General features: G+C 41.6%; 1 protein-coding gene across 4 annotated transcripts in view; it reads left to right on the top strand.

Annotated features, from left to right (window-relative positions):
• The window catches only part of LOC121331644 (transcription initiation factor TFIID subunit 4-like), a 145,417-nt gene extending 122,675 nt beyond the window's left edge, over positions 1-22,742 (top strand). For 3 of the 4 annotated variants that reach the window (XM_041396256.1, XM_041396255.1, XM_041396254.1), the window contains exon 15: positions 19,685-22,742. In XM_041396256.1, coding sequence (XP_041252190.1) covers positions 19,685-19,852 — 168 coding nt within the window. In that variant the 3' untranslated portion in view covers positions 19,853-22,742. The remainder of the gene's footprint in view (positions 1-19,684) is intronic. The other variant, XR_005952043.1, reaches the window with a different exon arrangement.
• The last annotated feature ends 2,206 nt before the right edge of the window (positions 22,743-24,948 follow it).

The raw sequence follows: 24,948 nt of genomic DNA, 5'->3' as shown, positions 1-24,948 counted from the left end.
AGCTCTTCTGAGAAAAGCAAAGCACCTGAACTGTGGGTCTCTAAAAAGAGCTGGATGAGCAGAAGGTTCTGGAATAAATCACAGAATGGCTTGGGTTGGAAGGGACCTCAAAGATCACCTCAAGCTTTGGCAGAGCACCCACGAGTTGTGGAGAGTGAGATGCAAGAGGCATCTCCTGAGGAAAGGGAGGAAGAGCTTTTCTGTAAAGAAACAAAATATTAATGCAGTCCAAATATAGAGATTATATCCCCTAATAAGTTTTAGCCTATAATGTATATTTTTCCTAAGGATCAAATGCAGTGGAAATTTTTATTACTAGGAGTTCCTCTGTATCTAGAGGGACTACAAGTTTATAAGTAATACATTAAGTGTTACCTGTGATCTTGAAAGTACACATGAAGGGCTAGATTAAACTGTGTACTGTTTTTGTTTGTGATAATACTGCACAGTCATTAACATTACCTGTATTATTCTTTGAAGATGCTCATGACCCTCATAATGATTTGAAGCTGGTTGCCTTATACTGCTGCAAATCATTAGTGCATTATAAGTAAGACTTTATAATAACCTACTTTTTGTCTCACTAAATTTAAAAGAAGCTTTGTTAATTGTGACAACAAGTGGAAAAACGCAGCAGCAAATCTGTTCTCAAGTGATATACCTTAGTATATGGAGGATCCTGTTGTGAAGAACTTGGAAAATAATCATGGTTTATTAGCTGCACAGTCTTTTCCCCTTTGTTTCTATTCATTTAATTTAAAGTGAAACAACTCAGCATGCAAAACTAAAATTAGCTGCAAAAAAAGGTGTAAGTGAATAAACAGGCAAATCCATTAGGGTGGATGGGTTATTGGATCCCTTGCCATCCCTCAGATGGCGGCCTATTAAAAGTGGTAATGTCTGCCTCCAGCACGGCCTCCAGGCACCAAGAAGGCCAAGACAGGCATATTTCACATGCATCAGACACAAGAATTAAATAGACCAATGTTCCCTAAAAGACTGAAGTACATCTCTTTCTGACGTTCATCTCGGGCAAAAATTCATTGATCTCAGTATGTCCCTTGGCAATTATAAAATATTAAATCCAAGTCACACTTTTCTAGTTGGCTTAATTTTTTCTCTATTCACAGCTTTCTATTTGATCAATTTTAACAAGTTAGGAATAGCATCTAATAATAAAATAAAATCTGCAGAGTGAAAAAGTTTGTTCATTTTACATTTTTATATTCTTATATTTAGTTTTTAGACCTGCCTGTCATTTTATTGTGTTTTAAATAAATTTCCACGCTAAATAGATAAAAAGAATATGTATTTATACACTAAAAAAATCCTTCCTTGTTCTCCTTTGAATTAGCAGTTTATTTTTAAAGCTAGATATGTGCATGTGGCCATAGTACTGTGGTGAAATCTGTATTTTAAAACTAAATCTGTGTAGTTAATCAGCATCATTTTTCCTAGTGTCAGACAGTAATTATTTCTGCTTCATGTTTCTCTTATGTCAGGCTGGAAAATCTAATCTGGGTGGAATCTTAGTTCTGAATTAGTACTTACATGAGCATTTTTGTTTGTTTGTTTGAACTGAAATTTGGATTTGTTTGTGTAAACACCAGTCAAGCAAAATGAAAAATAACCTTTCAGAACCTGTATCTGTTTTAATACAAATGAGGAGATTGTAACATTCATTACAGCAGAATGAATGTCTGCTGATGAGTGAATACCATGGGGAGATTTTTTCCATCCGGGCACTCTACCTGTTGTGATTGCTCCTTCCCTTCCTGCTCAGGACTCATCTGGCTGGCACATTGCAGCCTTCCCTTCCTTCAGTGAGCTCTTTGCCCAACAGCTGGAAGCAGGCTTGGCTGAAAAGATGTCAAGAAGAATGCTCAGAGTCTTGGTTAGCTTTCAAAAAATGACAATTTTCATAATTTACTATCAGCAAAATTACCCCATAGAAAGGCAGGGGAGGCTAATCAGTAGGTCTTAAAATTTCCAGAAAAGCAAAGCTCAAGATTTTGCTTTACATTTTGGAAACAAGCTCCTGTTGCCATATCCATTTTTTAGTACACCTAAGTTGTTTTCTGCAAACATAAAAACTATTATAAGTGTTAATGTGATGGGAGGAAAAGAAAAAGAGAGTGTGGCTGCCAGTGTAGCTCCTTGAGCACCACTGGAGAGAAATCTGCCCTAGAGCCCAGTTCTAGGCATAGACAGATGGATCTCTGCCTCCGAGCTGGCTCCTGGAATTTCCAGCCTGGCAAACGTGTCCCTGAACCCCCAGCACTGGGTGTCACAGCAGGGTCCCTGGCTGTGCCACTGTCCCCAGCACGGGGTGTTAGAGCATGGTCCCTGGCTGTGCCACTGTCCCCAGCACTGGGTGTTAGAGCAGGGTCCCTGGCTGTGCCACTGTCCCCAGCACTGGGTGTCACAGCAGGGTCCCTGGCTGTGCCACTGTCCCCAGCACGGGGTGTTGGAGCAGGGTCCCTGGCTGTGCCACTGTCCCCAGCACGGGGTGTTAGAGCACGGTCCCTGGCTGTCCCTGGCTGTGCCACTGTCCCCAGCACATGTCCCTCCCCTTGCCAAGAGGACCAGCTCACTGCCATGGTGCACTGGCTGCCCAGGGAGGACCAGGAGGGCATAGCACAGTTTATCACCCATGTTTTGGGGTTGTCTTGACTGTTTCTGTGTTGTTGCTGGTGCTGTTAGATTGGAAGTTGTGCCTGTCCCTTGCTGCCTCTTCCTACAGTGAATATGGTAGGAGGGCTCATTTCCAGGAGGGGTTAAATGTGAACACAGTCACCAACTGACCAGCATCCATCTCCTGCCTGGCACCAACAGAGGTGTAGGTATGATACAAAATTCAGGAAACATGGGAACACTGTACAGGACACCTAGAATCCCACTAGTTGTTGAGATTTTTTTTCCTTTTTCATAGCAGTTGTGATCCAGGAATTTAAAAGGCACTTCAAGAGCAATGTTACTCTCATATCGAGGCTTGAAAAATGCAGATATAATTTTCCCTCTTTAAAATTAATTCATACATATTCTTCTGGAAGAGCCAAATTTTGAAAAAGGTCTACAACATGGCCTAGACTAAAATGTTTGTGTATATCTCTCCCTGTACTCATGCTCATATAGATGTATATGTGTGCTTATAAAATAACTTTTGATTATGTATCTGTTTTATTATCAGCCATTTGATAAGCTTAACATTATAAGCTGTCCCCAACATGGCTGAGAAAATGAACTCAGAAGAGTTGTGTTCTGTGTTTGATGATCATGGCTTGCTGGGCTGAACTGGCTCTTTCCAAGTGCCAGCATTAACTTGTTCGTGTGTTCTGGATGGTGCTGCTGGTGGTTTCTGGGACAGCCAGCACACCTTTGTGACCAACCAAAGTTTGATTTCCATTTCCTACCTAAAGGACTGCTACATTATGTATTATTTATTAAAGCCATGACTCTAATTGATGTTTTGTCTCAGTACACTGGATTCAGAGAGCACTTTTTGTTCAAAATACTGTTTCCTTTATTGAGTCCCTGCTGCCATCAACCATACACCCTCAGTCTCATGCTATTTATCTCATCTGCCCCAAATATAATTCTTGTGTGTTTCTTTGAATTTATAAATTACAGAACTGGGTTTGCTTTTGAAATCCACTTAAAATTTTGTATTTCAAAAGGAGATGAAGTAAGATGATTTTAACTATGCCTATTCTGGCTATTTCAAAGACATTACATGATATGAAAAATAGCTCTTCTCCAGCTAGCAGTTTTATTTTATTCTACAGAAATAAATATAGCTGGTCTTATTTTTTTTTTTCTTTAAACATAAATTAATGATAGTTTAATCAGTTTTCTGGCTGTTTACATTTTTTTCCTAGTCGGTTCTGAATCATGATATTTTTGTACATTATATTATGATATAAAAGTAAAATTAATGGCTGTAAAAAGTGACAGAATTCTGCTGTAAGGATGTACAATATTGTTTATTAAAATTACGCTGTTTAAAGAACATTTTACTGAACTTCATTTTTCTTGAACTGCATACTAATTTTAAAGGTCAGTGTGGTTAGTTACCATAGTAGTGACCTAAAAATAACCTTTCCAGTGTACCTGTATATTTCTGATCTGTAGTGTTAGCATTCAGAAATGTTCTTTCCCTTAGAGTTTCAGCAGCTAAATAAGTTGCAACCCCTTCAGCTATACTCATAAAAATTTGCTTCCAGACAACATGGTCTGTTTATTGTGTAATAATCGAAATGGCACTAAATTGCAATGATTGCTGAACACTTAGGAATTGCATTAACCACTTAACTGCTAAACTATTTTCCATTTTCTTCCTCACTGTGAAGTATTATATTGATTTTCCTCTTAGTTAGAGCTGCTTACTCAACCTCTGAGAAGAACAGAATATTTTAGTAGCCTCATACACTGTCATATTTTGAGTCAATCAGCAGTGACCTTGGCAAAGAATTTTCTGGAGATTTTTAAAAAAGCCATCAAACAGAATAGCTTTGTGTGCAGCCATGTATCTTTGCAGAAAACAGGGAAACACAAAACGCCTGTGCTAAGTGAGTTCAGTACATTATGTGGAGGATTAAATCTTTCTCTTCCCCTCTATGCTGGATGGGTTATTTCCTGTACTTTTAATACACCGCTGCTAAGACAAATTGGTGAATAGTTATGAGGCCTTATCCAGGGACTTAATCGCAGCCTGTAATGTGGTGCTGGGAGTGTAATTAAAAACCTAAATACAGTGATAAGTGAAGGATTTTAGTAGAGCTGTTGTATTCTTGGGGGATGTTGATGATTTTTTTGTTTTCTAACTGTTGTTTGTTAACTGAGGCGAAACACAAACATTAGAGCAGTATCAACCTTCAAAGCTCCATGGCGATTGTTAGCTAAACTAGTTGTGTTGCCAAATATTTTACTTTCAGATTGATTTCCTTTTTCTCTCAAAGGTTTATGGAGTTAAATTCTGGCCCTGTTTCTTTTGAGAAAACTTGTCAGAAAAAGCAGAGGGGTTTTTGGGGGGCGGGAATATTTTTTTTTTTAGCAGAACCTTTCTGGAATCTTGCTGAAAAAAAAAAAAAAAGGGGGGGGGGAAGGCTGCTACAGGTAAGGAAGAGTTAACTAGGAATGGAGCGGGGATGCTGGGGGGCAGCAGTGCTGCAGAACATAGCAGTGTTCGTGCGAAGGCAAGTCATTTCCCGAAACACTGCAGACACATGGCCCCAGGCGCTCTAAAACCTTTGGAGACCAAAATGGCTCGCAGGAGTTAGAAGTAATAAGGTGTTTTTCCCTTCTTTCTCCTTCACTGAAATTCTGTAAGGTTGCTATGCATTACCAAGGAACAATGCCACTATTTTTGTGTTTTATATGGGTATTAAGATCCATTACAATTTGACATTTTTAAGATTGGTTATCCTGTAGTTTGGTGTTAAATTGAAGTTGTTTGTTTTGAATTTAATTCTTTCATTTTTCAAAGGAAAAAAGGCAGCACTGCTGTGCTCATAGCTTACTGAAGTATGCCAGGATTTGATGTTTGAATTTAATGCAGACTATCCCAAACTACAGGCAAAATTATCTGTAAAAGAAGTCTTGGGGTTTATATTTCTTTTAATATTTTTTTTTTAAGTCTGAAAGGTGCTTTCTGGCTGGCTTTTCACAATCAGGTTGCAGAAGATACTGCACATCTAATATCTTCGAGGCATACAGTTTCTGGGATTATTTTTAACACTGTGTTACACACCCAAGTCGTATTGTGCTTAATGCAACCTGCTTATGATTATTATAACCCTGCGTGTTTGCAACAGCTAAATAAACTCCACATCAAATAAATGACTGAAGAAACGTTATTAGGCCAGCAGCAAAGCTAAGGACATCTGTTAACTCTTTTTTCAAATGCCCTGTCCTTACTGTTTATTCTAAACATTTATGTTGTTAATTACTACCTAAGTATGAAGTAGCTCGGACAAAGCTGTAAGAGCAGCTGAGGAGGAAGAGAGGGGTTCTGTCCCATTCCTAGCCCTGCTCTGAACGCCACAGCAGCAGCCTGCAGCTCGGTGTTTGTGGGTGAACAGTGGTCAGTCGGGGCAGAGCACTGGATAATCACCTAGATAATCCCATGGATAATCCCGTGGATTTCCGTCGGCGTGGTTACAGCAGTGGTCATTGCTCCAGCCGGTGAGACCTTACCTCCATCAGCAAGGCAGAGTCTGAGCAGCTTCCCCCATTTAGGTCCTGAAAGTCTAGGTTGTTATTGGAGCTGGTGAAAAAAAAATATTTTCTATGAAACTTCCTCTGTCAAAATATATTTTTGTCAAAGATAAAATGTTTAGCAAAAATACATCTGTTTCAAAAACATATTTGTCAAGAAGGTTTCTCAGCTGCGAGATGACATTTCCAGTGAGAAAGTGAGTCTATTGCCGAGTGGCTGCAGCCCAGATCCGGAGATGAAAGATGAATAGTGCCTTAACCACTGGGCTGACAAGTCTCTCTGCCACTCATGTGTGTTATAATGCAGGATGAAAACGTTGTTGAGATTTGAAATGTTTTCCAGCTTAGTCTTTATTAGAAGGTAAAATGTTACACACTAGAACCCAATTCATAGTTCTTTTAAATATCAGTAGTTTACATTTGAAATTCACCTGAGACCAGAAGGTGTTTTGCCAGCTGGCACCAAGAGCGGTCCAGGGCTCATCTTCATTTGTAATTCAGTGAATGGCAAATACCTGATCGCTAAAACAAACAGCATGCCGATTTTCAAAGGTTAGATGGAACTTGAAAGCAACTCTGGTAAATTAAAACAAACAAGCAATAATAAAAGGACCTCCTGCAATTCTCTATAAAGTTTCTCTTGGGAAGTTTGCCAAAATACTGAGAGCTTTTCATCAGCATGATAGAAAAAATAGATGCAAAGTAAGGAGTACTCCATAACTGTGTTTTGTTTCTGTCATCTGAGCAATGTCTGATTTTCAAATTACAGTCTTGCCTCTGATTGGGACTGAAGCAAACCTGTAGTATGTACTTTTCCGAGTGTTTTCCTTGCAGTTGAGTTAGGTGTTGGCTCACTGCAGCGCGGCTGTGGAGGATCACAGCTGCCAGAAACCTCTCCTTCCCTGATCCACCTGCAGCCAGCCTGAGACAAAGGCAGGGCTGCCTGCCTGGATGGCCCAAGGTCCGGGCTGCAGGAGGGCTCCTCTCCTTTGTCCTCCTTCCCCTTGGCCACCCCAGGGCACCCGAGGAGGTCTTGGCCCTGCCGGTGCCTCTCCCTGGCAGAGATTCCCACAGGTGCTCCCCAGAGTCTCTCAGATAAGATCAGGGGCTGGCCAGCTCCTGTTCATGGCCAATGAATTATGCAGCTGGGGTAATTAGGTGGTTTTGTTCTGTGAATCGGGATTATGCTCCTGGGGTGCCACCTAGGAAAGTCTGTGAAACTACATAATAAAAAAGTCATTTTTATGCAGAGGTGGAAATATTCTGAATGCAAAGAAGAATTGGTGGGGGAGGGCAGACCCATTGTCCTCCTGTATTTGGAGGAGAAAAGTGAAGTCCAGTTGTTAACCATTACAGCTACACATGAGCACATTGCATGGGGGGTGGAGGAAGAAGCTTTTTTAGCATAAACTCCAAAAGGCACCGAGTGCTACTCCCTTCCCCCAAGCAGAGCTATAGAATATAGATCCGTTGGTGTGGTTGGAAAACACGTGTGGAATTATATATTCAGGAACTCTGTATATTTGCATGGCACTGTATACCATCTGTGTAGTAGGACCCAGATTACAATTGAAGTCAATATTCCTTAGTTAAACCATAGATTCCATGATATTATTCAGCTGTGTGTTTGGGAAGACATTTGAGGTAACGGACTAGTGTGTAGGTTTGACTTCTCTAACCTCCATGCCTTATGTTTGTGCCTCAAGATAACACTGAATAACATATTTAAACTGCTCATGTGTGAAAAAGCAAAATTATATCTCATGAACTGATTTCTTCACACATTCAAAAAATCGAATTCCCCTTTTGTTCAGATTCTAAACAGGAATCCAAAAGGAAGCAACGTTTGTCCACAAGATGTGGTATTTCAAAATGGAGAAGATACAAGTGCGTTTAAAGAGAAGGCGTTATACTGATTGTAAAAGCTGAATAATTTTACAAAGATACTCCTTTACAAATGTGGTATTCATTGTGTAGGCATTACAGTCTGGTTCACTTGATAATGAGTCAGAGAAATTTACTGAGCTGTTATGATTTACTGTTTTGAGTTGAATATGAATAGTGATAATCATATTTGATTCTTGAATCTTCAGTTTCATCATTCATAAGAGCTGGTATTGTCAAGTACTGTAGTAAAAAATAGAGGGGCATATTCTTGTGGCTGTGATTAGTATATATTAAAAATATAGTTTAGTTTTCCATATGTCTATGTGTATGTAGTAGTTTTGCATGGGTATGTTTAAATTATACCAAAGCCACAGTCTTTCATGTATTTTAATTACTACATAGCTATTTTTGAAGTTTTTTGTAAATGAAGCAGACTTTAAATTTGAAGACAGTCCACCAGATGAGCTGTTCTAGCTGGAATTAGAGCTTACTTTCAAATTCCAACATCTGTATGAAATAGAACTTGATGACATGAGATGCAAATCTTAAAAGTAAAACAAAATAAAACAATAAAACACCAAAACAAAACAAAAACCCTACAGCCCAAACAAAACTCAAAACCAACAAACCCTAATAGTAATAAAAGTTTCAAATGTCTTCTCTCAGTTTACAGAATCTGTCCAGTTTCCTGAAGTTTGGATAGAACTTAGATATATTGCAATAAAATGAACATTTTTTTGTTCACTATGATGCTACTGTTTGGCTTTTATGAGTACACAGAGTAGCAAGGCAATAAGGGGTTATAGTGATGGTGCTGTTTGTGCAGAAACAAAATCAGGCCATAGTGGGGGGTGGTTGGACAGGGACAGCCCAGAAGTTTGCTCCTGTAAGGTATGGAATCCCCTGCAGTTCCACGGAAGGGGATGCCCTTTTCTAAATAAGAGCACAATAGAAACAAAGTGCTTTGGAAATGAGTGTGTAAAGGATATGACAGCATCTTGAGCAATATTTTTCAGAATGAAGAATGTTCCAGTTACTGATTTATCTTTTTCACTGAAAAAAAAAAAAAAACAACAAAAAGAAGGCCTGTAGCTCTGAAGGCATCATTTGTTTAAGACCCTGGCCAAATGAAGTCACCTGGGGAGCAGTGGAGGCTTCTGAAGAGCAGTCTATGATCTGGCTGTGCATTTTGCTGCAATTTAATTTTAAAAGAGCAAGTAGAAGCCAAGATCTAAGAGCTGTGGCAGTTAACAAGAAAAGCTGATATGGGATTATTGAGGTTAGAGTTCAGATAGAACAGATGGTAAAATAGTTATAACCTACTGTACCATATGTTGCTGCTGCACACGTTCAGGTAGCACACTATGTGTACAGTGTGGAATGACCAAGGATCTTAGCACAGATTTGCAGAAGGACCAAAAAAGAGCTTGAAAAATTGATTTAATAATTTCAGGCCAGGTTAATGAGAAAGATGTAATTTGTTAAACCAAACACCAGAACTCGCCATTCCAGTAAGGGATACCAAAAATTAGGCATAACACATAACTGCATCTTTTCTAATTCCCAGAAAACAAAAATGAAGCTTGTGTTTCAGGAAGTCTGTTTCGGGCTCGTTAGACCTGAATTTCTGGGGAAAGTATTGGAATAAAAAAACAAATTCACAGCATTTGAGTTCAGACCATTAAAAACAGGTTACAGTTTGATTTATGATTTTTGTAACTTTTATTCAGGGGCCAGATTGTCAAAAGAGCATGCTGTCTTATTGAGGTACCAATGAAGTGATAAATTTTTCACTGGAAACAACTGGAGCTTCACTGGGTTGGAGTGTGTCAGAAAACTTGCCTGCTGGTCTATCATCACATGCTTTTTAAGGAATCTGATGTGATACCATGAAAACAGGAAGGTAGAAGACAAGAAAAGGGTTAATAAAGTCAGAAGTACTGAGAGAAGAAGTGGAATAGTAGCAAAGAAGAAAAATGAAGGCAGAGAGTTGTGATTTGGAGTGGTGCTAAAGAGCCTCTGGGCTTGAGATTCATCTCGCATTTTATAATGCTCATGTTGTGTTGTATCATAATGCACTAGTGCTGCTGGAGCTGCTGTGCCTCCCCTCCTACTGCCAGTGGTAAAAATAGGCCAGTAGCACCACTGCATGCTAGGGAGCACACAGGGAATGCCAGGCTGTCTCCCTTGGCCCTGTGTGATGGCTGCAGCAATCCCCTCAGCGTGTGCTCCTGTGCTCCTTGGCCGCCCCGCTGCCCTCTCCCACAGCTGCTCCCTTCTCACGCTGCTGCCATGGGTTGTGCCAGCTCCACTGCCTTTTGTTTAACTTAGAAATATCACAGCACCAGCCTCTGGCTTCTGCCAGTACTTTGGTAAAGGTTTTTCTTTTGTAGTTACAGCCTTCTTTTAGATATATTATAAACCAGGACGAATATTCGTGTTTATTTTGGTTTGGGAGTAATTAGATCTGATAGACTTGTCAGTTTATACATTGATTACTGTCAATTGTCAGGACCCATCTGTAAGAGCTCTTCAGTATGTATCAGATGGTTGATTAGGTGATTTTGTGTCTGGCTTAGACTTATTTCTATAATATATTTTAGGGTCAGTTTTAATTAGAGTTGTGTGCACAACTAATCAAGTGGAGCACTTGATTTTGACTACCTGGTTTTTGATGTATTCTAAATAATTAATAACTATGTATGTTGGAGGTGATTTTAATAAAGGAAAGGTGGTGATAGTTGTGACATTTACTTGTTAAATCTTCTTTTCTTGAGGTAGTCTGGGTGATGTTCAAATCTATCAGAATAGTAAATATGAAAAGCTAGGGAGAACTAAGAGTAGAGCTTTAACATCTGAAAAAAATGGTTTTCTGCATCACTGTTTCTCCTCCATGATCATCTATAGACTGAAGACATTTATTCTTTATAGATATTGATATGGATTGCTCAATCATTTTGTTACAGCAAGACAGAGTTGATTAGTTGATTAAGGACTCTTCTGGAAAGTTTTTGTGATGCGCTTAATCCCACTGTTTATGCAGTGAGCTGGATCTGGGACAATTGTGAGTGTGTGAAAGGGTTAACTTTGCAAAAGACAAGTATGTCTGGGGTTTCTTCAAATAGCTCAGTTTGAAATTTAAGTTTTATTCTGTGTTGCTGGCTGTGTTGAATGTAAGTGTCCTTAAAAGATTGGTTGTTTGCTTTGTGGTGAAATGGGCTGACGGATGATAAGGATTTGGGAATTTGTGAAGTAAGAGGAGATTACAGGGTTTCTAAAGTGCAGAGCAAAGTTGAAATTGTCAGTAATGTGTTTATAAATTAAAATTATCTGCTTGTTACTCAAGGCTTGGCTGTCTCATGTTGTCTAATAATGGAGGGAGAAGAAAAACCTGGATTGACATTTAGAGATCAGAGGACAGTATGAAGCAGAGGGCTGGTTTTGGATGTTTGGGGGTGGATTAGCTGGGCAGTCTAATCTCTGATGCAGAGCAGTCAGGAGTGGTGCAGAAGAGAGGAGACATGCAGGTCACCAAGTGTATCTGCTTTGTGCTGGAGAAGTGCCCCTGGTGTGGGAGAGAGACAGGAAGGTGGGAAAGGACCTGAGAAGGAGCATGGTGGGAACAGCACTGGGGACCTGGACGTGCAGGGGGCTCTTCACAGAGGGGAAGGGGGAGCAGTGCAGGGAGAGGGACTCCTTGAAGGTTATTGAGATCTGTAGGAATTTGTTTCCTTTTAGGACCCTTTTTTCTGAGAGTTCTTTGTGCCAATCTAAGTTTTTAAAATGTTTTCCAAACATTTTAAGCAAACCACTAGCTTACAAGAGCCAAGAGTGAGACTTAGCTGTAAGAAATGTGAAGAAATAAGACCTGAATGGCTGAGTGATCTGGTAACTTCTCCCTGCTGGACTCTGTCCTAATGTCTGAAATGCACCAGCCTTAATTATATTCCATGATATTTGCAGTAATAGAGTGTTAGCTGTCTTCCACCTTTTATTTACAAATGTTAATGTCTTTTTTCCTGCACACTGGACTGTGTTCCAGCAATGTGTTTATCCTGCAAGCTGAAGGTATTAGCATTTAGGACTTAATTTTATTGCCACTCAATCCAGAGATAACTGCATTGCCTGCTTTATTTTGGTTTGTTTAATGGGCTGGGTACAGGTAAGGGCCCTGCACTACCCTCAATCCACAGAGGAGCCTGTGGTAATTACAAGGAAAGGTTTAGATCACTGTTCAGAGAGTGACTAATCCACCAGCAGATTCTACACAGGAATGAAGTCCTAAGGAGCTGGTAGATCTGCGGGTGGTTTTGTCCTTTGTTTGACAACTGGTGCATGAAGTCCCTTGATTGGCACTTGCACAGTTGCTGGGAGTGAGCAGGATGGCCAACAGCTGGAAACACAATTATTATAAAGTCTGGGTGTTATACATCATAATTAGGCTTAAGAACCGAAAGTCAGCTGAGATGAATGAGGGCAATTCATGCTCTCCAGAGCTGAGAAAGTGATTTTGTGTTTAAGATCTGGGTACTTTTCTCATGCCCTCCATTGGGGGGCTGGCAGGACAGGAAGCAGCTGTGTGACCCTGTGTGTGGGGTGTTGTGCTGCACAGGAGTGCTGACTGCTCCTCACCAGAACCTGCTGTGAGCGAGTCTGGTCCCCTACAGTGTTCTGCTCAGAGTGTTTTCAGTGAGAGACAGACCAAAAAGCAGCCTTTACTGTATGTAATTATGTGTCTTTTAATTAGATATTTAAACAATTAAATGTTACAGTTATGTGTGTCTAGAGATTGATGAATGTCAAGAATATTTTAATTATTTTATGTTTCTGATTTAATGAAAGCCACAGTCATACAGGTTAGAAAGGAAGGGGCCACCCACTACGTAAAACTGAGAAAGCTTCAAACTAATATCAAGGATATTAGGAAAAAATCAGATGGGAATCCAGTATGTCTCAAGAAAAATGTGAATCCTGCAAGCTGGGCTGTAGGGCTTCTCCCAAAGTTGGTTTGATTCTCTTGACTCCCACTGTAAGAGAGTGCAGGGATGTACAGAGTGACTAGGCTGGAGTAACACAGGCAAATCCTTAAAAAAAACCTCAACAAAACAACAGAAAACAAGGAAAAAACCCTATGTTAGTATTGAAAGATGAGAAGGGTAAAGCACCACAATGCTTGAAAAATAGCAATAAAAAACTTTGGCAGGATTAGTATTTCAAAGGGAGCAGCACTTGATTAAACATTTGGAAAGCATGCGAGGAGAAACATTCCAAGCAAAATGAAAATATACGTGTATGATGGAAACAGGATAAATAGAATATTCCACTTATAATTACCACAGCAAGAATGCAGCCCAAACTTCAGAATTCTTAATCAGGTAAAATTGTCACTGCTTTTAAGTCCAAGTAAGGCAGCGGGTTGTGTTGAGTATGAGATGCTTGTGGAAAAAGATGTTGGCAGGATCCATAGGTGCTCTGAAGAGCAGGTTCACAAGCAAAGGAAATGAGAAGAGCTAGAGCTTGCACCAGCAGTGAGTGTGCTGCAAGGGGCTGGAGGATACAAGGCACTGGGTTCTTGTCAGACCCCAAATGGGCAGTGGGGGTACCAAAAGACCTTGGAAAGGTCAAAGGTCTCTGCAGAATGCAGAGCTTATCTCAAAAACCTGGGTTTCTCTGCCTCACGTCAATGCAGTGATCATTCAGACACTGCATGCATACATTGATTAAGGGGTAAAAAACAGTTGCAGTCTGTTCCTACCTACTGAGGGCTAGGTACTGAACACCCATCTCTTTTGAGCAAGTAAATATCACAGCCCAAAGCTGCCTTACACTTCATCTCATTATTTGTTGGCATTGGGGCAGACTCCTCTCCATTGCAGATAGTTTCCCCTGAAATACCTTATAGCCTGCTTTTTGCCCCTGCTCTCCTTCAGCTGGGGGGAAATGCTGTCTTAGAGGGAGCAATAAGTTGTGAGATTGGAACAGATGCCCAGTTCCCTCAACTGGAAGATTTTGGTTTGATGTTGCTTTACCAAGCAGGTTTTTTATTATAATAGTACTTGCATATGTGACTTGGTGTAATGTAATAAAGGCAAGGAGGAGGTACATATAAAATCTTCTGCTTGTAATGGCAGCCCATTTCTTTGGGTTCACATAACTTCAGATAATTATAAACTGAAGTGATCACATCTGAAGGAAAAATTTTCACGGTATCCATGACTTAGTTTGATTTACCTTCCCCTTATTATTTCTTAATTTAAAAATTACTGCATGCTGTCTTTGAAATGTTGCAATTGTGTTGGTATTTGAAGTACTTGTAAGTACTTGTGCAAATCAGTTTTTCTGATGTTTGTCTGCAGGGCGAGGTGTGTGTTTATGTGCCCAGGGGAAAGGAGATGCATTTGCATCCAGGAGGGTGTAGCAAGTGAACGGCTGCCAAAACAGTCTAGAGGAACAGTTGCACTAAAATAGTACAGGGTAAAAATGTTGGCAAATGAAAATAACCATCTTCTGAAGAAAGCATAGGACTAATCCTCTCTGTAAATGCTGCTCATCTGAAGGTCTAAATGACAGCTTTTGGTGATGAATCCTTCTAAAGACACTTGCAGAGCCACCGTGTTGCACATATGAAGATGCACAGTATTTTTGTAGATATAATTATATTTCATACGGTATTGTTAATCTTTGAGGTGCTGATGAACAGTTATTACATTTCTGTACTTTAGAGGCATCTTAATTTTAGGATGTTTCAGTGAAATCATTACTATTAGCCTCAGTAGGTGTTGAATTAAACCCTAATTTATGTGGGACAGCTAATCATACATAGTATTATACCTGTTTTTCATGTGCCTCTCAGCCAAAGATCTAATAGCATTTTATGCAAGTAAAAACATAATTGCTGCAGAATATCTCCAGAATGTTTCTTGTGATTCAAGACCTCTTATTCATAAGAGCAGTCTGATAGACACCTTATCTTCCCTCTCCTCTGCAGTGCATGCAGCTTGCAGAGACAAAATTCCTGGTGTATTTTACTCCATAGCTTGGCTTTGAATTGCTGCTGTATGATTCCCACTTTCAGACTTTGGCTTGGAGTGAAGTCTGCCACAAGGATGTGCCACGTAGCCTGGGAAGAAACCCAGCAGATCTTTTATCATTATTGCCTTGTCTCTGGCTCTCAGAGACGCGATAGCCGCAGATCAAGACTCTGTTCAAAGCAGAGATGTCAGCACTGAATTGTTTTCTGGTGAAGGAAGGATGGATAAAATATTAAATGCAATCTTCTCCTTGCCCTTATCTTTCTGTTCCCTGACAGGAATATTGTACTGTATTTCCATGGTTCTGTAATTCAGAGTTGAAGGGATGCAGGTTTGTGAAGGAAAACAAAAATTAATTGTTCAACAGTAGAAATTGTTATAAAAATAAACGTACATTGTATTACATTTGCTTTCTTCTGTGAAAGCACTTCTATCTCGAGCAGGGAACAGCACATTTTTGGGACTTCCACACTTTGATTTCCATCCACCTGCTGCTGTAACCATTGTAATTTAATGCACGTAGACACTACTACTTAGTGAGCAGTAGTGTCTGTTTGCCCATTTTGGAATGAGATCATTTTGGAAGACATGTGTCTGTGTGCCTCAGTCCCCTTTCCCAGCAGCCTTAAACCTTTGGGGGATCCTTAGGGATCAAATTGGGTGTGGGGGCCGAGCGGGAGGAGGACAGAGGTAGGAGGGAGCTTGAGCTTTTCAGTCCCTGCAGCTTCTCTGGGAGCTGTTGGCTTGGGTGCAGCAAAGAGAGGCTGGCTGGGCTCTCCAGAGGAGCAGGCTGCACCCTGAGCTCTGGGGTGTGCCACACAGACCTGGGGGCTGAGGAGCTCCTGCAGCCCTGGGGTCCCATGGGGACCCACCTGTGTCACCTGAGGGTGCGACAGGAGCCCACCATGGAGTAGCTCCAGTGCATTTTTGAGATGGGTGAAGGTTTGAGAGCAGGGGGACTCTGCTCCTGTTGTGGCTGGTGAAGGCACAGGCTGTTCTGGAGAGAGGAGAGGTGGTGCACACACTGCAGAGGAGCTCTGCTGTGCTCGGCAGTGCCAGGGAACAGTGACACAAGTGAGGCTTTGCTGGCCTCTCGGTGCACAGGGCTTGGTGCAGTCTCCCTATCACAGACAGGTCTGTTCCTGTGGCAGGCTGTTGTATATTTAGCTACTGATCTTCCAAATCTTTGGTCAGTATGTTATTCTGAGCTGTTTGTATTTCCCTTTGCAAGCAGCGTGAGTTTTCTTATAGAGGAAAATCATGGAAATAGCAAACAGGCTGAGAAAGTTGGCCCAAATCTTGTGTCACGTCTGACATAAATTCAGAATTGCTTCCAAGTGTGCATACTGAATGGGTAACCACTGTGATTCTTCTGAAGCCATCACTCCAGGCTAGGTGGCTTGCAGCATGAAGCCCGTCAGCCCCGCGCTGTTGTTGGGGTGCTGTGAGCTCTGTCCCAGAGCTGACGGGGCTGAGTGAAGCTGTTGAGGCAGGCTGTGCCACTGGGGCTGGGCTTACAGGTTAAACCCGAGCACAGCACCAGTGCAGGGTTACCAGTTCCTGCCTGGGGTTGTCCATGAACTGGTTCTCTCCTCAGCCCTGGCCTGGAGCGGGAGCTGGGGGCAGCCTCAGGTGCTGGGCAGCCCCTGGAGCCCTGCAAGGAGGGCACAGGAGAATCTGTTTGCTCTCTGCTCTGGGCTGAGGCTGTGCAGTCCCAGGTGTGCCCCAGGAAAGGACTGAAGGAGCCTTCAGGAGGGAAGAGAGGCAGCGGGGAAAGGAGGGGCTGGGAGGGCAGGGCATGGGAAGTCACTGTCACTCAGGTTTGGAAGCTGACTCAAAATGAAGAGGCAGAGAGTTCATATATAAATGTCATGGGTTTTTTTCTGGTCTGGAATGTCTCAAGTTTTCCTGAAATTGTAACTAGAAGTTCACTGATACTGAAACTAGCATTGATGTGTATTTGAGTGTGTGGGATTTGGGAATAGCTTGCATGTGGCAGGCCAGGAAATAAAGGAGGTAAACAATTTACAACCTTTTATTCTTTTATTAGAGCTTTTAGCTGTGTAACTCTGATTAGTTGCCATAGATACAGACAACACAGGGGCTTGTTTGGGTTGATGAAAAATCTGTCATGATGATAAAGCATGTGATTTTTCTTGAGAAAATTTTGAATTACTTCAATTCCACTCTTCTTGACCATTATTTTTAACTATACTTCAATTCATGTATGCAATTAAAAAATTGTGGCATTTGGGAATCTGGTTTTTTATACAGCATCTGCAGAATAATTTTGAGTACAGTGGAGGACCAAACGAGCTGGGTTCTAATTTAAATTACTGATCATATTGACACATATAATTAGTGTTCTGTCAGCTTACAGAACTTCTGTATTTCTAAAACAATTTTTATGATTATTTTTCACCTTGTAAAACAACTCCACAATACGATCAGGTAACTGATGGCTCACGAGTGTGGTTACGACTGTGCACAGCTTGGTGCCATGTTCTGGTACTGGTTAAGGATATGATGCTCTTGCTGTGTTGAAGTTCAGTATCTCTAGTGACAAGTGCCATGAATAAGACTTGGCACATCTTAATTCCAGCTACTCTGTCCAAATAGAGAGCAGCTCCTTGCTGTAAATGTAACTCAACTGACTAAAGAAATAGTTTTATATAGAGAATTTAAAAAAAAAAAATGCAGCTTTTCTCTGTTTGGTAATTGTGTGTGGGATGCTCCCAGTCCAGAGTGCTATGGACAATGGTTTACAATGAGTTTAAGGTGGTCACATTGCTTTACATTACCTGTATTTGTCACAGGTCCTGTGGTCAGGATGAATCTGAAATCAGTTCTCTGGGCAGGGGAGACATGCAGCATGGGGCGACAGAGAAGAAGAAGTATTATTTCAGTCAGCTTGATTTAAAGTAAATACACACACAGTGGTTTCTTAAGGACTTAGAAGCAGTGGGCACAGCCCTGGCACAGGGTGCATGGTCAGAGTGCAGTGAGAGGCAGCACAAGGCAGAAGACAGAGAGGAAGAGTTTAAATTATTTTGTTTCTTTTAGGAATGCAGAGTGTTTCTTGGGTTAAGGTCTGAACTCACAGTACTGCTGAATCCATGGATTATGCACTGGGCATGTGTCTGGCTCCAGCATGGATGAGCAGCCCTTGCAGCTGCATTTCCTGTGAGCAGTGAGGTTCAGTGCTCCATCAGTTAATTAACAAAAACTGCTCCACACTGGAGAGCAGAATCCCTTGGCTCAAGTGCTCCAGGTGCCCAAAGCTTGTGGGCTTCTGTCTCCTCCCTGCAAGCTGAGCCACATCCATTGCACTCCATTGAGCCCTTGGTGTTTGTGGTTACAGAAGAGGATTTGCCCCACTGCTGTAATGGAATAAGCAGGAATGGGAGAAATAATATGAATGGTGCAGTTCTGCAAGGAATTGGACTGTGGGGGAAGAGGGAAACAGTGCCATCCATGCCTTGCTCTCAGCAGAGTGTGTGTGTTTCCCCTACAACCTTCCAGTAGTAAAATGACCCTTAACTGTATTCTTAATGTCTGGAGTCAAGATCCTAGAATAAGTATTTCCTGGGGAAAGAAAGGTAGGTTTGAGCAGCAGTAAGTAAATATGGGATATTAAAAGTATAGAAAATTTTACCAGATTTCTTAGAGGTTTCAAAAATAGCTTAAATCTTTTCAGATATTAAAACCTATTTTTCTAAGTTAGAACACTTTATTTTGCTAAAAACCAATTGGAATTAACAAAAACAATGGACTCCTATGGATGAAAAAACAACTGAACATGTGTGCATCAGGTTTCAGTTTAAACTCCATGAGACTGTAGGGGCTGTAATTATGTCCTTTCCTTTTCTAAATATTCAGATCACAGTGTTCTCAGTCCTAGTTTAAGAGTTTTCTCTCTATATATAAAGCCAGGATGAGGTATTCAGCAATTCAGTACCAATGAACCAATTAAAAAATATATGATTATTTAACATAGCTGTTGAAACAAGTATACTAATGTTTGTGTTTATCATCACACAATGTCTAAGTCTTTGTGATTTTTCCATTTAATTTTTTGACTGTTTGCTGAGCATCTCCCCACACTGAGCCCTTCTCTTCAGCAGACCCAGAGGAGAGAACTGGGGTCCCTGTGGGGACTCCCATATTCCACTCACCTGTTCCCAGTCCTTGGATGAGCAGCAGGATCCTGCACACATTTGATTTATTAATGACCTTATCTGCTAAAAATCATTTTGTTCCTGAATTTAAACTGGTCAGATACCCCCTCCAGTGAAGTGTAGCGGGGTGGATTTGTCCTGAGTTGTAAGTGAACAAGGTTTAGCCCCACGTGTTTGCACTTGAGGCCTGTACTCAGGTTAACTCGCTGAGACTCAGAAGAACAGAAAAAATAGTACTAGTAAAAAACCCCTGATGTGATGTGTTAGGAGGAGGCTGGAGGGATGCACTGGAGCTGTTTGGCAGGATGCTGCAGCCCTGAGAGGAGGAAGCCGGGCTGCTGCAGGACTCAGCTGTGCTGTGTTCTCTTGCAGGGCGTGGGGGTGTGCGGGGGCAGCCAGGCCGGGCTGGGCACGGCCTCCCCCCGGCAGTACCCCCGGCAGAAAATCACACGAGTCAACCTCAGGGACTTCATCTTCTTCATGGAACAGGAGCGGGACATGAGCCATTCTCTCCTGCTCTACCGAGCTCTGCTTAAATAAAGCCAACAGTCCTACCGAGTGCTCCACAGAAGCTCAACTTGCTTTGAAAGCTGTCATTTTAATGTGCCTTCTATTTTTTTCAGAAGTCAATGTTCCAGTAATTTGGTTTTGTAAACTTGTCAGACACATGCAATAAATTCCCTTTATGTAAAAACATATATATATATATAAATATATATATATATATATATATATAAACCACAAAAAAAAATGTGCAAAAGGTTTTAAAATGTTAACTCCACAAATGAAATCAACATCAAGGTCTTGCTCCATCTGGCCATTTTAGGTAAGGCTGAAGTAGCTGGTGTTGAAGTTACACAAATGCAATGGCTGACCTAAACCATCTCCTGGCCAGGCCTGGGACAGGTTCACAGGAGTGGGTCCCAGCCTCGGTGTTCACCTGAGTGTTCACTCCTGGTGCTGGGCTTGTTTTGTTTTCAGTTTACTAGCACTGTCTCACTAACCATGGTGATACCTGTCGCTATTTAACTTAGTTGTAATGGCAATTTTTTGCACAGCCAAGAGACTAGCCACTGCACACTCCCACAAATTTGATATATTTAGGATTTTTGCTTTTACTGCACAGCTCATTTCCTGAGCCTTTTGCTGAACCAAATCTTAGGTGTATGAAATCTGTGTGCAGGCTCTCAGCTGAGTTCCCTTGACTTGCTTCCAGTTGTTTTCTAAATCTCATCAACCTTTTGCGCATTTGTAGCAGCTGGTTAGTAACAAGATTCAAAGTTGGGTTTTATTTTCTAAAAAATGTTAATTTATTTATTGCAAATAGTATGGTTTAATGGTGGTTTTAAAAGAGAATATTGTTGGGTAAAGATTTTAGAGTATTCTATATGGATTTTTAAAGTCGCTAAAGGTTTTTGGGGGCCGCGTCCACTCCCGGAGTGGGGAGAGCGGTGAGCCCAGCGGCACCTGGAGCGAGGACACCTCTGCCTTGGACACCGCGCCACGGCCCGGCCAGACGGGCTCCTGAGCAGGCATGTGGCTTTGAGCATGGAGCAGCTGTAAGTACCTGAAGGTGGGGTGAATGCCTTGTGACTGCTTTGCTGAAGCAGAATTTGGGCTCACACGGAAGCCGGTGTGAGTCTGAGAAATGGGGATCGAGTGGGGCACGAACAGCAGGGGCACGAGCTGTGCTGCAGAGTGAACAGTGTTACAGTACCACAGAAGGGAGACATTTGCTTATTTATCTTCTCTGTTTTTACTATGTTATGCTTGCCACTTTTTTGAGGCAATATTTTTTTTGATGGGAAACCATAGCGAAAGCACAAATAGAACTATTTGTCCAATAGTTTTAAAAACAAAGGTTTTAATTATTTTTTAAGGTTTATGAAAAGCAGAAGAAAATTTATACTGCTGCTATTTAGCCAAAAGATTATTCATAAGGTATTTAAGGCCAGGAAGTGTAAAGTTATGTTTTAAATGTATTGATAATTTGTACATATTGTTTATAAAGGCCTTGTGTTTATTAGAGTTACGTTATTTTGATGATTTCTGTACATACTGGTAAATACCCCCAATTTGTGTGAAAACATACTCCCTTATTTGTACTTATTTTGTAAAGAAATAAAACAATTTACTAAAGTAACACATTGAGTGACATACAGTATTAATTTATCAAACATGAATTTCACATTGTCTTGTAGTTCTTAAGCACTGGTCAGAAACATTTTGCATTAAAATATTAACAGAATACCCACAAACAAATATTAAAACCAAATACTTCAATGTTTTGTTGTGCTGATTCTTATCCTTTGTGAAACATCTAATAAAATTGTCAACAAACCTCGGTGCCATCAGCGCAGAGAATGGATGCGCTCAGCAGTGGCTCTCTCCAGCGAGGAGCCCAGCAAGCACAGCAGAACATTCTCTGGCCCTTTCTGGCTGCCACTGGAGCTGCGACAGCCTGGACACAAAGTGCTCGTGAGGCCTCGTGCTCCTCGGGCACGCGGCCAGTGCTCAGCAACAGCGAGTCAGAACAGATTTGCTCCATGGGATCAGGTGAAGAACCAGGCTGGGCTTTGCTTCTTGGCCTTCGCCACGCAGACGTGCTGGCTGCACACCACAGCGGCACCATGCTCTGGGTGCTTTAGAACATCCTAGAGATGCTGAGCAATTTTCTTCATTAAGTTTTGTTGCTGTGGTTTAAGGCCAGAAGTAGATATTCAAATCAGTTTTTTTTGCTGATATTGATGCCTAAAAATATAGGGAAATAAGTAAAAAATATATAAATGAAACTGTAATAATCTTTAAATAAGTGACCTGAAGTTACTAACTAAAAGAACATGTCCTAGCTTAACTTTTTTTTTTTAAAGGCATATTTCTTCTAAGAAAGTGATTGTTTCCACATGTCTTCCTAGCCTTTGTGCTGTTCTGCAGTCAATGCTGTGATGTCATGGTTTAAACTTTCCATCTCAAGCTCACATTTAACTCGGCTGGCGCAGCCTGGAACCCTTTCCAATGCCACCTCAGCAAAGCTGCCCCAACGACGGGAGCTGCTTTATTGAGCCATAAAAAAATACAGTAAACACCAAACTGAGGAAAAACCAACCAACCAACCAACCAACCACAAATACTTCCAACGTTCCACAGATGTGTAAAAGCACCATCCCAGTCTGCGCTGCCCAGACTGCCTGGGGAGAGCACCAGGGCCAGGAGCAGCCCTTGGGATGGAATATCACCTTTATTCCCTGGCTGAGAGGTAAGAACTGGACAGGGTGTGCTGCCAGGAGTGCTCAGCTCACCCCATGCCAGAGGGCAGGGCAGGAGTGGATACAGGATAAAAACAAGAACCTGAATGGACTACTGAGGGATACTTTGGACTTAAAGGTATGAAAGTAATAAATAAAACACTTCTATCTTTTTGTAAGACATGGCTACAAAGAAGAGGCAGGAGAGTGGGTTAATAAAATACATTTAAGACAGAGAAAGAAAGCTTTCACCCCTCTTATTCAGCCGGGCTGACTGGGGCCTGTAGGACAGAAATGGGGTGCAGACAGCAGCACTGTTCCTCCTCAGGGGGGAGGGCAGGAAGGAGGAATAAGACATCAGCAGGCTGCTGTGTCACAGGCTGGAGTATGTTCTGCCTGTGTTGTGATCACTGCTCCCAGCCCTGACAGGATGAAGATGAGAGACAATCCAGCCATGGGAAAGGAGGCTTCTCCCACTGAACTGGACAGTGGAACAGAGGATTGACAGGTAAGATTTCTGAGAGAGACGGGACTTCAAAATCCTTGCTAAAAAAGTTTTTAAAATCAATTTGCTTGTAAGACAAAACAAGCAGGGGGGTGCCTTTGGCTTGCCTCAGACCAAAGCTATGGAAAGCTGGATGTTAACACAGGATTCTTTATCACAGAGCCTCTCTCTGCAAACACCCAGCCCAGACAGACACTGCACCTCAGAGCAGCACGGGCCACCAAAGCGACTCCTGCTCACCCACTCCATGGTGCAAGGACAGACTGCAGGCCACAGTCTGGTGTTAAAAACCCTGGGATCATTGATTTGCTGTAAACAATGCTGAGGATGTTTAAATACTGCAGTTTTGGGTGTCACTGGGATGAGGCTGAGCTCGGGTCTAGGGAGAAAGGCTCCTTTCAGTGCTGAACAGCACCTGAACATGGACAGGTCTGCATCCCATTTAGAGAATTTGATTCTATACATTTTATTTCTTCTGAAGGTAAGATATGGACAGGGGGAAAGCAGTGACCATCTCTGCTACTCTGCTGAAAATCTCCAAAGAGAATATGCCAAAAACTGAGTATCAGCTGCAACTCCCCATGTACAGGGACACATGCACATTATTAAATAGGGGATTTGTGCTCACATTTAATATGTGCTGTCTTCCAGTATTGCAAGCACATCTGATTTTGTTGGGAGGTTTTCCAAATGGAAACCTGATCCTTTCATTTAAATTGTGCAGAATATTAACAAATACATTCTTAATTATGAAGACTTAATGTTCAACATTCACAAGCATCACAGAATTTTCTCTAAGGTAAATTTGTGACTCCCACCAGAACCTATTGCAAGGAATTGAAAAAACCTGTAACTATATAAAATTACAAATGGGTGTACAATTAAGAATTACTGTATTCTTTTTCTGCCTATTAGGTGTTGATGTTCTTTATTTTACACCCACAGTTCTTGATGTAAAGCATGTAATGAAAATATTTTTCTAATATAGAAAAAATGTATAAATATTGCAATTTTGTGCTACCAAATACATTGAGCAGAGCATAGGGAGGCAGAAGTAATGTATCACCTGAGCAAACAGCAGACAGGCTTTCTGTGTTGCTCTGTGGGACTCTTTGCAAGCAATTCTGCTCTTCCAAGCACTACCCATCTTAAATCTGTGCATTTGCCTCACTGTACTTCCAACTTTTGACTTAATATTGTTTTGCCAAAAAAATCCTTGGAGGGGGAAGAGCAGTGCCTGTGTGCTGACCAGAGTTCATCAGAGCCAATGCTAATTAGCTGCTGGTTTCATCAGCCTTTGGTCTCAGAAATGCATCATTTTCCAGAAAGTGTTTGAAAACACTTTCTATTAATTATATAGTAAAATGATGTAATTTAGTAAAATGATGTAATTTAACAGGATTACTTATACTGTAGACTCTTTGACAGAAATTTTTTCCACAACATGAACTTGCAAAGAGACCCTTTGATTCTGTCTGAATTCTGACTGAATTCAAAACACATTCAAATAATAACAGTAATTAGTGCTCAGCTTTTGCTCCACATGTAGCACATGCATCCCAGGAGTCGCAGCACTGGATAAAAGAGCGGAGTGCCCGGCCGTGTGGGCACCCAGAGCTGTGCCAGGCAGGGCTGAGCTGCTGGGACCCTCCGTGCTTTCAGCTCCTCTCATTCCTGGTGCCATCTCACAGGCTGCCGGGACAGCAGGGCTGGCACACAAGAGCTCCTCCCGTGCTCCCAGCACAGCAGTGGGGACCCTCCCTGTCCCCGTGCAGGACAGAGCTGCCTCTGAGCCCCAAACCTTGCCAGCTGTGGAACTGCTCGGGGCCGGGCAGAATTCACCACAGCCTGCTGAGCCAGATTCACCTGTGGGCAGCCAAAGGCCA

Source organism: Onychostruthus taczanowskii, unplaced genomic scaffold (assembly GCF_017590055.1).
Source record: "Onychostruthus taczanowskii isolate IOZ18803 unplaced genomic scaffold, ASM1759005v1 scaffold127, whole genome shotgun sequence".
Taxonomy (NCBI): Eukaryota; Metazoa; Chordata; class Aves; order Passeriformes; family Passeridae; genus Onychostruthus; species Onychostruthus taczanowskii.
This window is presented reverse-complemented; position numbering and strand designations above follow the sequence as displayed.